This window comes from Oncorhynchus clarkii, chromosome 3 (genome assembly GCF_045791955.1).
Source record: "Oncorhynchus clarkii lewisi isolate Uvic-CL-2024 chromosome 3, UVic_Ocla_1.0, whole genome shotgun sequence".
Lineage (NCBI taxonomy): Eukaryota > Metazoa > Chordata > Actinopteri > Salmoniformes > Salmonidae > Oncorhynchus > Oncorhynchus clarkii.
In genome coordinates this window covers 67,939,485-67,956,562 of record NC_092149.1, presented here as the reverse complement: position 1 = coordinate 67,956,562, position 17,078 = coordinate 67,939,485, and the positions used below count along the sequence as shown (strand labels likewise).

The window sequence follows — 17,078 nt, the reverse complement described above, 5'->3', positions numbered from 1 at the left end:
GTGGAATAATTTTTAGTTTCCATACTGTGGAATAGTTTCTAGTTTCCATACTTTGGAATAGTTTGGTTTCCATACTGTGGAATAGTTTCTAGTTTCCATACAGTGGAATAGATTCTAGTTTCCATACTGTAGAATAGTTTGGTTTCCATACTGTGGAATAGTTTCTAGTTTCCAGACTGTGGAATAGTTTCTAGTTTCCATACTGTGGAATAGTTTGGTTTTCATACTGTAGAATAGTTTCTAGTTTCCATACTGTAGAATAGTTTCTAGTTTCCATACTGTAGAATAGTTTATAGTTTCCATATTGTAGTATAGTTTCTAGTTTCCATACTGTAGAATAGTTTCTAGTTTCCATACTGTAGAATAGTTTCTAGTTTCCATACTGTAGAATAGTTTCTAGTTTCCATACTCTGGTATAGTTTCTAGTTTCCATACTGTAGAATAGTTTGGTTTTCATACTGTAGAATAGTTTCTAGTTTCCATACTGTAGAATAGTTTCTAGTTTCCATACTGTAGAATAGTTTCTAGTTTCCATACTGTAGAATAGTTTCTAGTTTCCATACTGTAGAATAGTTTCTAGTTTCCATACTGTAGAATAGTTTATAGTTTCCATATTGTAGTATAGTTTCTAGTTTCCATACTGTAGAATAGTTTCTAGTTTCCATACTGTAGAATAGTTTCTAGTTTCCATACTGTAGAATAGTTTCTAGTTTCCATACTCTGGTATAGTTTCTAGTTTCCATACTGTAGAATAGTTTGGTTTCCATACTGTAGAATAGTTTCTAGTTTCCATACTGTAGAATAGTTTCTAGTTTCCATACTGTAGAATAGTTTCTAGTTTCCATACTGTAGAATAGTTTCTAGTTTCCATACTGTAGAATAGTTTCTAGTTTCCATAATGTAGAATAGTTTCTAGTTTCCATACTGTGGAATAGTTTCTAGTTTCCATATTGTAGTATAGTTTCTAGTTTCCATACTGTAGAATAGTTTCTAGTTTCCATACTGTAGAATAGTTTCTAGTTTCCATACTGTAGTATAGTTTCTTGTTTCCATACTGTAGAATAGTTTCTAGTTTCCATACTGTAGAATAGTTTCTAGTTTCCATACTGTGGAAAAGTTTCTAGGTTCCATACTGTGGAATAGTTTCTAGTTTCCATACTGTAGAATTGTTTATAGTTTCCATACTGTAGAATAGTTTCTAGTTTCCATACTGTAGAATAGTTTCTAGTTTCCATACTGTAGAATAGTTTCTAGTTCCATACTGTAGAATAGTTTCTAGTTTCCATACTGTGGAATAGTTTGGTTTCCATACTGTAGAATAGTTTCTAGTTTCCATACTGTAGAATTGTTTATAGTTTCCATACTGTGGAATAGTTTGGTTTCTATACTGTAGAATAGTTTATAGTTTCCATACTGTAGAATAGTTTCTAGTTAACATACTGTAGTATAGTTTCTAGTTTCCATACTGTAGAATCGTTTCTAGTTTCCATACTGTAGAATAGTTTCTAGTTTCCATACTGTGGAAAAGTTTCTAGTTTCCATACTGTGGAATAGTTTCTAGTTTCCATACTGTAGAATAGTTTCTAGTTGCCATACTGTAGAATAGTTTCTAGTTTCCATATTGTAGAATAGTTTATAGTTTCCATACTGTAGAAAAGTTTCCAGTTTCCATACTGTGGAATAGTTTCTATTTTCCATACTGTGGAATAGTTTGGTTTCCATACTGTAGAATAGTTTCTAGTTTCCATACTGTAGAATAGTTTCTAGTTTCCATACTGTGGAATAGTTTCCAGTTTCCATACTGTGGAATAGTTTCTAGTTTCCATACTGTGGAATAGTTTCTAGTTTCCATACTGTGGAATAGTTTCCAGTTTCCATACTGTGGAATAGTTTCTAGTTTCCATACTGTGGAATAGTTTCTAGTTTTCATACTGTAGAATCGTTTCCAGTTTCTATACTGTGGAATAGTTTCCAGTTTCTATACTGTGGAATAGTTTCCAGTTTCCATACTGTGGAATAGTTTCCAGTTTCTATACTGTGGAATAGTTTCCAGTTTCCATACTGTGGAATAGTTTCTAGTTTCCATACAGTGGAATAGATTCTAGTTTCCATACTGTAGAATAGTTTGGTTTCCATACTGTGGAATATTTTCTAGTTTCCAGACTGTGGAATAGTTTGGTTTCCATACTGGGGAATAGTTTGGTTTCCATACTGTAGAATAGTTTCTAGTTTCCATACTGTAGAATAGTTTATAGTTTCCATACTGTGGAATAGTTTGGTTTCCATACTGTCGAATAGTTTATAGTTTCCATACTGTAGAATAGCTTCTAGTTTCCATACTGTAGAATAGTTTCTAGTTTCCATACTGTGGAATAGTTTCTAGTTTCCATACTGTAGAATAGTTTGGTTTCCATACTGTAGAATAGTTTATAGTTTCGATACTGTAGAATAGTTTGGTTTCCATACTGTAGAATAGTTTCTAGATCCATACTGTAGAATAGTTTCTAGTTTCCATACTGTGGAATAGTTTGGTTTCCATACTGTAGAATAGTTTCTAGTTTCCATACTGTAGAATAGTTTCTAGTTTCCATACTGTGGAATAGTTTCTAGTTTCCATACTGTAGAATAGTTTCTAGTTTCCATACTGTGGAATAGTTTCTAGTTTCCATACTGTAGAATAGTTTCTAGTTAACATACTGTAGTATAGTTTCTAGTTTCCATACTGTAGAATAGTTTCTAGTTTCCATACTGTAGAATAGTTTCTAGTTTCCATACTGTGGAAAAGTTTCTAGTTTCCATACTGTGGAATAGTTTCTAGTTTCCATACTGTAGAATAGTTTCTAGTTGCCATACTGTAGAATAGTTTCTAGTTTCCATATTGTAGAATAGTTTATAGTTTCCATACTGTAGAAAAGTTTCCAGTTTCCATACTGTGGAATAGTTTCTAGTTTCCATACTGTGGAATAGTTTGGTTTCCATACTGTAGAATAGTTTCTAGTTTCCATACTGTAGAATAGTTTCTAGTTTCCATACTGTGGAATAGTTTCTAGTTTTCATACTGTAGAATAGTTTGGTTTCCATACTGTAGAATAGTTTATAGTTTCGATACTGTAGAATAGTTTGGTTTCCATACTGTAGAATAGTTTCTAGATCCATACTGTAGAATAGTTTATAGTTTCCATACTGTGGAATAGTTTGGTTTCCATACTGTAGAATAGTTTCTAGTTCCATACTGTAGAATTGGTTATAGTTTCCATACTGTGGAATAGTTTGGTTTCTATACTGTAGAATCGTTTATAGTTTCCATACTGTAGAATTGTTTCTAGTTTCCATACTGTAGAATAGTTTCTAGTTTCCATACTGTGGAATAGTTTGGTTTCCATACTGTGGAATAGTTTCTAGTTTCAATACTGTAGAATAGTTTCTAGTTTCCATACTGTAGAATAGTTTCTAGTTTCCATACTGTAGAATAGTTTCTAGTTTCCATACTGTGGAATAGTTTGGTTTCCATACTGTAGAATAGTGTCTAGTTTCCATACTGTATAATGGTTTCTAGTTTCCATACTGTGGAATAGTTTGGTTTCCATACTGTAGAATAGTTTCTAGTTTCCATACTGTAGAATAGTTTCTAGTTTCCATACTGTAGAATAGTTTATAGTTTACATACTGTAGAATAGTTTCTAGTTTCCATACTGTAGAATAGTTTCTAGTTTCCATACTGTGGAATAGTTTCTAGTTTCCATATTGTAGTATAGTTTCTAGTTTCCATACTGTAGAATAGTTTCTAGTTTCCATATTGTAGAATAGTTTCTAGTTTCCATACTGTAGAATAGTTTCTAGTTTCCATACTGTAGACTAGTTTCTAGTTTCCATACTGTAGAATAGTTTCTAGTTTCCATACTGTAGAATAGTTTCTAGTTTCCATACTGTAGAATAGTTTATAGTTTCCATAATGTGGAATAGTTTGGTTTCTATACTGTAGAATAGTTTATAGTTTCCATACTGTAGAATAGTTTCTAGTTTCCATACTGTAGTATAGTTTCTAGTTTCCATACTGTGGAATAGTTTGGTTTCCATACTGTAGAATAGTTTCTAGTTTCCATACTGTAGAATTGGTTATAGTTTCCATACTGTGGAATAGTTTGGTTTCTATACTGTAGAATAGTTTATAGTTTTCATACTGTAGAATAGTTTCTAGTTTCCATACTGTGGAATAGTTTGGTTTCCATACTGTAGAATAGTTTCTAGTTTCAATACTGTAGAATAATTTATAGTTTCCATACTGTGGAATAGTTTCTAGTTTCCATATTGTAGTATAGTTTCTAGTTCCATACTGTAGAATAGTTTCTAGTTTCCATACTGTAGAATAGTTTCTAGTTTCCATACTGTAGAATAGTTTCTAGTTTCCATACTGTAGACTAGTTTCTAGTTTCCATACTGTAGAATAGTTTCTAGTTTCCATACTGTAGAATAGTTTATAGTTTCCATACTGTGGAATAGTTTGGTTTCTATACTGTAGAATAGTTTATAGTTTCCATACTGTAGAATAGTTTCTAGTTTCCATACTGTAGTATAGTTTCTAGTTTCCATACTGTAGAATAGTTTCTAGTTTCCATACTGTAGAATAGTTTCTAGTTTCCATACTGTGGAAAAGTTTCTAGTTTCCATACTGTGGAATAGTTTCTAGTTTCCATACTGTAGAATAGTTTCTAGTTGCCATACTGTAAAATTGTTTATAGTTTCCATACTGTAGAATAGTTTCTAGTTTCCATACTGTAGAATAGTTTGGTTTCCATACTGTAGAATAGTTTCTTGTTTCCGTACTGTAGAATAGTTTCTAGTCTCCATACTGTGGAATAGTTTGGTTTCCATACTGTAGAATAGTTTCTAGTTTCCAAACTGTGGAATAGTTTCTAGTTTTCATACTGTAGAATAGTTTCTAGTTTCCATACTGTGGAATAGTTTGGTTTCCATACTGTAGAATAGTTTCTAGTTTCAATACTGTAGAATAGTTTCTAGTTTCCATACTGTATAATAGTTTCTAGTTTCCATACTGTAGAATAGTTTCTAGTTTCCATACTGTAGAATAGTTTCTAGTTTCCATACTGTGGAATAGTTTGGTTTCCATACTGTAGAATAGTTTCTAGTTTCAATACTGTAGAATAGTTTCTAGTTTCCATACTGTATAATAGTTTCTAGTTTCCATACTGTAGAATAGTTTCTAGTTTCCATACTGTAGAATAGTTTCTAGTTTCCTTACTGTGATATGCGGGGCTCAGTGTCTTAACTGTCCCTTCTTGTCTCAGAGAGTTTTCTCCCCCACATTCCATTTCCATTGTGTGTGTGTGAATGTGTGTGTCTTTGTGCATGTGTGTAGTATGCGTGTGTGTGTGTGTGTGTTAGCCAAGGTTATTATAGTTTTGTGGGGGGGTTTTCTATCCGTTTTTTAAATATTATTTGAAATTCTGTTTAGTTTCAGTTAATTTTCAGATCTGATTGCTAGTTTTTCATTTAGTTTTAGTTTTATACATGATTTAAATTAGTTTTTTTATATTATTTAGTTTTTGTTTTAGTGTTTGTGTTAGAGACAGAAACATGCTTGCACTTTTAGGAAAAAAAGTTATATCTAGAGCCGAAAAGGGTTCTTTACGGTCCCCATAGGAGAGCCCTTCCATGTAGAACCCTCAGAGGGTTCAACATGGAACCCAAAAGGGTTCTACCTGGCACCAAAAAAGGTTATCCTATGGGGACAGACAAAGAACCGTTTTGGAATCTTTTTTCCACAAGCGTGGGAGTCTAAGAGCCATTCGTGTTGTATAGTTTTTTGGGGGTATGCCACTTCTTGCAACTGGGGGCAGTAATACATAAGTTAATGGGTCAGGTTATAGGTTAGGTTAAAAACAAAATAGCTTTAACACAAAAAATATATTTATACCAAACAAAAATATAAATGCCACATGTAAGGTTTTGGTCCCATGTTTCACGAGCTGAAATCAAAGATCCAAGACATTTTCCATGCACACAAAAAGCTTATTTCTCTCAATGTCTGCACTAATTTGTTTACATTCCTGTTCGTGAGCATTTCTCCTTTGCTAAGATAATCCACCCACCTGACAGGTGTGGCACATCAAGAAGCTGATTAAACAGCATGATCATTACACAGGTGCACCTATTGCTGGGGATAACAAAAGGCCACTCAAAAATATGCAGTTTTGTAGCACAACACAATGCAATTGGCATGCTGACTGCAGGAATGTCCACCAGAGCTGTTGCCAGATAACTGAAAGTTAATTTCTACCATAAGCCAACGTCGTTTTAGAGAATTTGGCAGTACATCCAACCGGCCTCACAACCACAGACCATGTGTATGGCGTCGCGTGGTCAAGAGGTTTGCTGATGTCAACGTTGTGAACAGAGTGCCCCATGGTGGAGGTGGGGTTATGGTATGGGCAAGCATTAGCTACAGACAACAAACAAAATTGCATTTTATCGATGGCAATTTGAATGCACAGAGCTATCGTGACGAGATCCTGAGGCCCGTTGTCGTGCCATTCATCTACCGCCATCACATCATGTTTCAGCATGATAATGCACAGCCCTATGTCGCAACGATCTGTCTCATTGTGCATATCTAGACTCTTGTTCCTGTAAATACAAATGTGAATCTGCAAGAAAATCATATTTAAATGTATATCAAACCTTTTTTTTTTTTTATGTCACACATTATAGAAATACCTATATATATAGAAATACCTATATACTGTAATAAATAAAACAAATAAATATATATTACAAAAGTGTAATAATGGTCAACGTTCAGAATCAAATTAATGTAATGAAAAAACAACAACATTAATTAAAGTAATAATAATATTAAAATATATATATAAGAGAAAAATGAAAAATATTATATACTATAATTATAATATATGGAGAAGATAGTACATTTTATATTTTCCTCCCTTAACTTGTGGCAAGCTGTGACATATTGTGCTGCCAACTCTATCACCACATACCTTTGCACCAAAAGTAAAGAAAGTGTTTGATTGTTGTTTGATTGTTCTGTCCAATTATTTGACATTTTCATTATGAATTTGGGGGAAAAGGACTCTCTAGGTAATCTATATTTGGGACAGAAGATTAGAAAGTGTTCTTCACTTTCTCTCTCTCCTGACCCACAGTCCTCTCTGGCCAGCCATGTGTTTTGATGGCGTCCTGTTTCAATTGCCAGGCTATCATCACTAATTCTGTATTTGGTTTATCTTTTTCTTTGTTTGGGGTCTTTTACACGTGTTAAGTATTCTGCTTAAGTCTTTCTCTGAACTTCCACCTCACTTTGCCAATAGTCGATGTATGCATTCTTATTATTCACCTACAGCTGTCTAAGTTTTGCCCTTGGGGACAGATTATTTGTGTTCATGTCGATCTTATTTGGGCCAGTTTTGTTAACGTGCCACTCTTTGGGCAAAGACTATAAACTATAAATGCTCTGTACTTGCATGAACCTTCCAAGTTCTGCCCTGCACTCATGGTTTGTGGAATTTCTTTGTACATTTTGGATGTTTTAGGAACATTCTTTCTGTGGATTTTCTGTGGGTGTTTTGTCCCATGATGTATCTCTCTCTCTCTCTCTCTCTTATCCCCCCCCCCCCCTCTCTCTCTCTCTCTCTCTCTCTCTCTCTCTCTCTCTCTCTCAAATTCAATTCAATTTAAGGGCTTTATTGGAATGGGAAACATGTTTACATTGCCAAAGCAAGTGAAATAGCTAATAAACAAAAGTGAAATAAACACATTTTCATTTACAGTAAACATTACACATTATTCCAAAAGAATAAAGACATTTCAAATGTCATATTATGAGCAAATAGTTAAAATACAAAAGGGAAAATAAATAAACATAAATATGGGTTCTATTTACAATGGTGTTTGTTCTTCACTGGTTGCCCTTTTCTTGAAATCTTGCTGCTGTGATGGCACACTGTTGTATTTTACCCAATAGATATGGGAGTTGATCAAAATTGGGTTTGTGGGTCTGTGTTTGTGAACAGAGCCCCAGGACCAGCTTGCTGGGCCCAGGTCTGACAGGGCCCAGGTCTGACAGAATCTGTGCAGAAGATCTAGGTGCTGCTGTAGGCCCTCCTTGGTTAGTGACAGAAGCACCCGATCATCAGCAAACAGTAAACATTTGACATTTGATTCTAGCAGCGTGAGGCCGGGTGCTGCAGACTGTTCTAGTGCCCTCGCCAATTCGTTTATATATATCTTGAAGAGGCTTGGGGCTTAAGCTGCATCCTTGTCTAATGTATGGTTTTCCCCCAACACCACTTTCCATCAATTTGTATAGCAGACCCTCATGCCCAATTGAGTCAAAAGCTTTTTTGAAATCAACAAAGCATGAGAAGACTTTGTCTTTGTTTTGGTTTGTTTCTTTGTCAATTAGGGTGTGCAGGGTGAATACATGGTCTGTTGTACGTTAGTTTGGTAAAAAGCCAATTTGGCATTTGCTCAGTACATTGTTTTCACAGAGGAAATGTATGAGTCTGCTGTTAATGATAATGCTGAGGATTTTCCCAAGGTTGCTGTTGACGCCTAGGTAGTTATTGGGGTCAAATTTGTCTCCACTTTTGTGGATTGGGGTGATCAGTTCTTGATTCCAAGTATTGGGGAAGATGCCAGAGCTGAGGATGATGTTACATAGTTTAAGTATAGACAATTGGAATTTGTGGTCTGTATATTTTATCATTTCATTTAGGATACCATCAATACCACATGTCTTTTTCGGTTGGAGGGTTTGTATTTTGTCAAGTTCAAACCCCCAAGCTTATTAAAACAAGCGAACACTGAAACAAAACAATAAAGGACACGTGAAATAACCAACCGAAACAGTTCCGTGTTGAACACACAGACACAGAAAATAAACACCCACAAAACACAAGTGGGAAAAGGCTACCTAAGAGACAACACCTGCCTCTGATTGAGAACCATACCAGGCCAAAAGCAAAAACACAACATAGAAAACAGAACATAAACAAACCCAACTCACGCCCTGACCATACTAAAACAAAGTTTCAGAAAGTATCAGATCAGAAATTGCAGATCAGAAATTGCAAATTGCAAATTGCCATCATACAAACTGAGGCAGCAAACTTTGTGACAATTAATATTTGTGTCATTCTGAAAACCTTTTTTTTTTTTTTTTACCCCTTTTTCATGGTATCCAATTGTTGTAGTACCTACTATCTTGTCTCATCGCTACAACTCCCGTACGGGCACTGCTTCTTAACACAGCGCACATCCAACCCGGAAGTCAGCCGCACCAATGCGCCAGAGGAAACACTGTGCACCTGTGCACACTGCACCCAGCCCGCCACAGGAGTTGCTGGTGCGCGATGAGACAAGGACACCCCTACCGACCAAGCCCTCCCTAAGGCCAATTGTGCGTCGCCCCACGGACCTCCCGGTCGCGGCCGGTTACGACAGAGCCTGGGCGCTGCAGTACAGCGCCCTTAACCACTGCGCCACCCGGGAGGCCCCTTTCTGAAAACTTTTGGCCACGACTGTACTACTGCTAAGAGATGAGTTATAGGTGTACCTACTGTAGGAGTCCCCTCGAAGCCTACCATTGACTATGTACATACCCAGTGTCTGTACCCAGCGTCCGACAGAGCTGCAGGAGTTGTGACCCTTTGTTGGTTATGTTGTCGTAGTTGTGCCTAGGGGGGCATATGGGTGAGGGAATGCTGTCACCTCCAGGTAGGTGTTTGTCCCTTGTGTGTTGTGGGTGTCAGGTTCTTGTCCGGTTCTTGTCCAGTTCTGGCATTTAGGTCACCACAGACTAGTACATGTCCCTGGGCCTGGAAATGATTGACTTCCCCCTCCAGGATGGAGAAGCTGTCTTCATTAAAGTATGAGGATTCTAGTTGGGGGATATAGGTAGCACACAGGAAGACATTTTTCTCTGCTGAGATCATTTCCTTTTGAATTTGTAAAATGTTCCTGTTTTGATTCATTTAATAGAGTGAGTTAGTTCTGCTCTATACCAAATTAACATACCCCCCTGAGTCCCTTCCCTGTTTTGCACCTGGTAGTTTGGTGGCTGGGACTACCAGCTCTTTTAACCTAGAGGGCAACCAGTGGGTCCATCTCCTCTATACCATATTTCTTATAGGATGACAATGTCTGTATTTCTGATATTCCAGGATGAGATAGTGAAGGCTTTGTGTTCATAAAGTGTCCAATGTTGTTAGTCGTGTGGTTTGGCCTCAGACCATTGGCTTGGTCTAGTGCTCTCTTTCTCTCTCTCTCTGTCTGTATTACAGGGTGGTGACTGATACAGCTCCAGGCTCTATATGAACCCTAGTATTAAAAGTCCAATAGAACAGAGAGGCAGTTTTCCTACTTAATGATTAAGCTATGTTCATCCATACACAGATACAAGCCATGTAGGTCTACACACAACACATTAAACCTGAAAGTACACTACAGTGCAGTTTTTGTTGCTGCCCCTGCACATCAAACATAATATGAAAATTCATAAATTACTCATATAAATAAATACATTGGATAAATAAACATATTTTTATGTGTGTACACTTTTAGAAAAAAGGGTTCCAACAGGGTTCTTCGGCTGTCATCATAAGAGAACCCTTTTTGGTTCCATTAAGAACTCTTCTGGGGTTTATGTAGAACCCTCTGAGAAACATGTGTTATCTCTAATGTGTGGTTGGTTGTTATTTACTTGACAGTGGTATTCATTCAGTCATCTCCTGGTTGATTTGCAGGTGCATTGGGAGATTCAAAAGAAAATTAACTTCCTCACAGCTTACTCTCAAAGTATCCCTTGTTTATTGCACTAATGTATTGGGGAAAGTGGAAAAGTGATACTTAGCAAGTGAAGTGTGAGGGGGGGGGGGTTCTATTCATTTGAACTATGGTTGTTATTTCTTGTATGTAGTGACTCGGTTGTGATAGTATTCTGTCGTGTTACATTGTCTTGTGTGGTAGAAGTCAGATTGACGTGGTGACAGAGTTAACAGCTGTTGACATAGTGAGTTAATAGCTGTATCTGCTGACAGTTGTGTGGAAGGTAACGTATTGTAATTATTGGATGTATGTTTCAGAATAATCTCTGCTGTAGCTGGTGTTACAGACACACACCTCACACACACTCGTCACACACACTCAGCACATTTCATAGGGAACGCCACTGCTCTGGACACTAGCAGAGCCCAACAGTGTATATACATATGGTTATGGATGCAACAGCATCACGCTGCATCTTTGTTGCGAAATACAGTATTGCATATCTACTGGGAAAATACTGTATATAACCACCTAACAGAACCTTTCAACAAGCTGCATTATAAGCAGTGTTATAACCACTTTTGTCTCTATAGGGTCTAGCTCTGGTTCAGTGGTGGGCATTCTGTGTGCTATCGGCGTGGCGATCGTTGGAGCTGCCACCGGATACTTCACCTATCACAAGAAGAAGCTCTGTTTCAAGAACAGTGGAGGTGAGATACCATCAACTACATACTGTCTGCTGCTGTAGCTGGCCCGTTCCACGGAAAGAGTACCTTTTGCGTCCCTTTGATATTTTAAGTAAAATTGTGCAGCAATATTTATTCAATGAAGTGCCCTTTGATATAGACCACATGGAAAATTCAATAAATCTGATTTTCTATATGAATAAAGACTTGCTTAAGTGCCAAAATTCATCATTTTAACATATCCCTCTGTGACTTCTAGAAAGATTTTAATCCACTGAATCCCAACATTTCTCAATGTTTTCACCAGTATTGTAAAGCCCTAGTAATGTTTTTGCTTTGACAGAGTCATTTCTGAAGATGATTATTTATGTCATGTGATTAGTGATTCATTTAATAGTCAGATTATTATATCCCTCATTTTAAGGTCTACCCTGTTACATGAACTGAACTCTCTATTTAATATGGTGAAACTTTTCATAATTATGATGTGTTTTTTTTACATCTAATGGTCAAATCCTAGTGTAAAAGCAGGTGAGCTGGTTCTAATCTTTTTGGCCATGTGGTATAAAACTGAACGGGTCGAGCATAACACATAGATAGACAGGCTAGAAATGTTTTAACAATTCAGACCTGGACTCAATAAGAATCAGAGTGTAAAAGCGATAGCCAACATAACGATAATATAACGATAACCACATAGTTGATGTTTTGTTGGTGGTGGAACTGCATTGGAGCTGTCAAATTGGTGAGAAGCTGCTTTTGTGATCATAGTCTCGAAGCCACACCCACCCAATGGCATTAGCAGTTCAGAACGAGAAAGTGTAGGCTATATAGAAATAATGACGCTCAAATTCAAAATCATTAAACAAAATAATTAGGATTTCTTTCAGCCTTCCAGTGTTCGAACTTGTAAACAAGGCTGCATGGGATTTCTCTTAATGCGACTTCGTGCAGCCAATAGCAGTGTCTGCTTTAGGTATAATGCCGGGATCCGCTTGTGGATTTGACAGTGATCACGCAGTTCCACCTCCAACACCGTCAAAATATCAGCTATGAGGATTTCGGCTAAAGCAGATCTGATCAAATCGGGCCCTAAAAATGTTGGTGAGCTTGAATTCAATTGCCCCTCCCTGTTGCACACAACCAGCTTCCTTTCCCCCTGTCATAAAAAGGGATTATGGCTGATTTAAGATGAAATTGTCAACCCTGTTATTTTAATTGGCACTTTATAGGCACTTACTATCTTCTTTTTTTAATTTAACCTCTTGAAATGGGAAAAAAAAAATCTCACCAAGATACAGTACCTAATGACACAGCTACAATGAGAGAAATAGTAATGAATTCCCTGTCTCTCCATCAGGGGATGTAGAGAGTGCCCGTAAGGAGGAGGCTGAGACCCAGTCGAATCCCCAGGGTAAGTAGTATCTTAATAAGTCAAACACATCAACCACTAGTCTGCCGGTGTTGTGATTGTCCGTTGTTAACCCAGTGTGTCCTTTTCTGGTTGCAGTTCTCAGCAACTTGCTGACTAAATCCTCCTAGATCGTCTGAGATTCCAATGGAGAAGAACCAGAACCAGCAGTTTACCATAACACACACGCACACACTCATACACAGATCCATCCCAATCTTTAGGCCTTAAACTGATTATAGTTGTAAAACTGTGAGATAGTGGTTTGGAGGTTATTAACTTTCAGCACCACGTTAGAGTGAGACCAATCAGTAGTATCTCAGTGTCTTCTAAAGATCACATTTGTAATCCGTTAAAAAAGGGGTGATATTTTCCATCCACTTAACAGCACCGAGACAATGTATGCCTATTTCTCTGTATACAAGTACTGGGAAGTTCACCTGGGTTCCTGTAATTTTAGCTAACATTCCACTCCTTGCCACTCCTGTCATTTGCCAAAGAGACTGGCTTATCGACGTTCCTAAAGTTCAAAATGCAAACTGGATTTACAATTACATTGTGATTGGAGGATAACTGTGACGGTTATCGAATCAAGATCAAATCCTCTGATCTTCTCAAGCTCATAATGATAGAATGTTCATATTTGAAGATTGGCGAAAGACAATGAATACAAGGAGTGGCATGTAATTGGCTGAACAGCAACCAGGCTACAGTTCCCAGATTATTTAGGATAAAATGGACCCTCCTTTATTTGAAATGTTACCGTTGTCTGGTTCTTTACAATGATTTAGGGTTTGATTTAATCCGTATTGCTGAAGATCCATGATATAATGCTGATCTTCAGTGCTACAGATTGAATCAAGCCCTTACTCTGTGTGTTGTAGCCAACTCTTCTAGCCTGGTTTCATACTGTAGCCAACTCTTCTAGCCTGGTTTCATACTGTAGCTAACTCTTCTAGCCTGGTTTCATACTGTAGCCAACTCTTACAATTTAGTCAGTTAGCTGATGCTCTTACCTAGGGTAACTTACAGGAGCAATTAGGGTTATGTGCCTTGCTCAAAGACACATTGAGAGACTTTTCACCTAGTCAGCTCAGGGATTTGAACCAGAGACCAATCAGTTACTGGCCCAATGCTCCTAACTGCTAGGCTACCTGCCACCTCTGGCTACCATTCTTCTAGTCTGGTTTCATACTGTATGTGCTGTAGTCAACTCTTCTAGCCTTCTCCCATAATGAATGTAGCCAACTACTCTATCATTGTCAAGCCATACATGTTTTGTGTGACAATGAAGGAACTCAGAGAGGAGTTGGCCAAAGCACCAAAAGACTGGAACACCAGGCTAGTAGTGTTGTTCTGTGAAAGCTGGTTAGAGGAAGCTATGTGAGAGCTGGTACGAGGACCGAAGATATCACCCCTGTTGTGTGTTTGCTGGGTATTTGAGGGGCTTGGGGACCTTGTCTAAGATACAACAACGTATGAGAACATTTAGCTCTATTGAAATGTTCAAATAGTATGTGTTACAATATAATGCTGTACTGCTCTGTAAGTGCCTTACATTAGATGTTTCACCTGGGAAGCCTTTTTATGATTCTATCTCACTACTAAGGCCAGTCTGAAACGGCGCCCTATTCCCTCTATAGTGGAATACTTTTGAAGCCCTGCTATAAAGGGAATAGGGAGCCATTTCAGACACAGCTCTAGACTCAGGCATGGGTCTTCAACTGCCCACCCAGCAGCTTTCCAGGACCAGAGTTGGAGAACCCAGTGCCTGCTTAACACCACAGGGTTCACCCAAACAGTACTGTGCTGGCCAGCATATTTTCTTTTCACATAATTTTTTCCAACATGGGTCCAGCAACTATGGGAGATGTGTAACTGGGCAAGCCCAGTACAGCTTGGTTTGGCGTAGTAGTGTGAAAAGGGTATACGACTGTGTGCAGAATAACCCTGGGTAAGAGTCAGCCTGGGAGGAGCTCACCACTGAACACACAGTAAGAATGTTCCAGTTCACAATGAAAGACTGTGAGACTCTTGGAGAAGCAATTTCTGATTAGCCTGGTCTCATGATCTGTGTGTGCTTTAGCCAACTAACTCCTCTGAATATCATTGTCTTGACAATACTTATTTTGGAGAATTCCTCTCCAAAAGAGTTTTATGGTAAGTGTAATGATGATACGGTGGTACACAGAGTACTCCACTCTTATATTTAATGAATCTGTCTTTGTTATCGTGTGTTTGAGAATTGTGTGATTTTAATCCGTTAGCACATATTTCTTTTTGAATTGTGTAAATAATGCTGGAGATAGAAATAAAGAAGCTGTTCAGGGGGAACTATGTGTCATGTGTCTGTTGTGTGTGATGGGCGTGACAAACAGTGTCTTGTGGCATGCAGGTGACCAGGGTTGAAACCCAGTCAGTAACATATGGATCAGTGCTGCTAGAGACACAGCTGCCTGTATGAATCAGACATGAAGACATGACCAGAACAGCTTGATATGCCAGGTATTCATCATCATAGGGCGGCCACACACACATACACACACACACACTTACACACACACACGCACTTATACACACGCACACACACACACACACACACACACACACACACACACACACACACACACACACACACACAGAGAGAGAGAGAGAGAGAGAGAGAGAGAGAGAGAGAGAGAGAGAGAGAGAGAGCAGTGTGTAGACTTGGTAGTGATCAATAGTGACAGGCCCATAAAGCAAGGCCTGGGGCGTCAGGTTCATTACTGCAGGTATATGTGGGAACCTGCTGGGAAATTCTTCTCAACACACATAGCATCATGGCATCCATAAACCATCACTAACTAATTAGATCAGCAAGTAAGGGCTTGGTTTTGTTGAATATTTGATTAGAAGTTAAAAGGATTGCTTCACAAGAGACTATTAAACTTCAGTAGTTCAAAGCAAGACAAGTGATAGTAATGAATATTGAAAGGTCTATTACCTAGGCTATTGTATTGAAGTGAGCCAAGACATAAATGTATTAAATCTGAAATGTCAGAATGCGCTGTTGGCTAGACTCACATGCATTTAAATATATATTATGTGTGTTGAACATGGATATTTATATTCAGCTTTCCTATCCTAACTTATCCTCAACTCTAATCCATCTGTTGCACCTGGCATTGACCTCGGTGCTGGAGGAAGGTCTTCTCTAGAGCTGATAAGATTCCCTATTCTACATGACATGTGTGTCTGTGAAGGAGTGCCAAACTACATATTCTGTGAAGGATGCCAAACACTTCCCTGGTTTTGATGCTAATGATTCCCTTGGTTTGATCAATCAAGGGGGGCATCTAGTGGCACAGATTTGGTATTGCATACACTTTGATATTTCTATAGGCAGTCGAGCAACTGCCCCTGTAGTTTTATAAGCAATTGAGCACCCACAGCTGCGCATTTAATACCAACATCGTCTTATATTATTATATGCCTGTAACTACGGTACAAGGGGGAAGTATAGTTGTAAAGTAGTGTTTAGATTGTGGAACTTGAATCAAACGCGTTATTGTGGTTCAGAGTTAAGTAAGAAATGGTGATGTGGCAGACAGTATGACTCTCAATGATCCCAATAGCACTGGCTGTTATTTTACTGTATGGTTTGACCTTCTCAACCAGTAGTCACCAACCATTCTTAGTCGATCACCAAACATTTCTGTAAAAAACCTGGATTCAGCAGCACTAGCTATGGGAAGGCAACGTTTTCCGATTTTGAACCATTTCATGTGTCTGAATTAGTGATGGGTCGTTCGGGAACGAGTCGGCTCTAAGAGCTGGCTCTTGTTGGTGAACGTTGGGAGCCGACTCGCATGTCAGAAGAGCCGAATCTATTTATAAAAATATAAACAAATTAACATATGAATAATCAAAATATTTAAATGATTAGAATTAACTAATTCAAAGAATGAAAAAATAAATAAAATAATGCTCATGTGCACACGCATTCGTTCTGACTGTCTGCTCAGACTAACAGCCTCACCTGTTGTTCCTGTCAATCAGACACGCAGTGTCAACCAATGAACCAAAGATGCGTGAGGGAGGGCCGAGCCTTCTCACTCACAGTCACACACTTAGCAGCCTAGGAGATTGAGGAAGGACAGCTGTGGAAACAACAGCTGGAAAATGAGGGAAAGCAGAGT

At 38.0% G+C, this 17,078-nt stretch overlaps 1 protein-coding gene across 2 annotated transcripts in view; it reads left to right on the top strand.

Moving 5' to 3' along the window:
* The window catches only part of LOC139402192 (uncharacterized), a 31,125-nt gene extending 15,891 nt beyond the window's left edge, over positions 1 to 15,234 (top strand). For both annotated transcript variants that reach the window (XM_071146305.1, XM_071146298.1), the window contains exons 8-10: positions 11,397 to 11,513; positions 12,850 to 12,903; positions 13,000 to 15,234. In XM_071146305.1, the coding sequence (XP_071002406.1) occupies positions 11,397 to 11,513; positions 12,850 to 12,903; positions 13,000 to 13,031 (203 nt within the window). In that variant the 3' untranslated portion in view covers positions 13,032 to 15,234. The remainder of the gene's footprint in view (positions 1 to 11,396; positions 11,514 to 12,849; positions 12,904 to 12,999) is intronic.
* Positions 15,235 to 17,078: the final 1,844 nt, after the last annotated feature.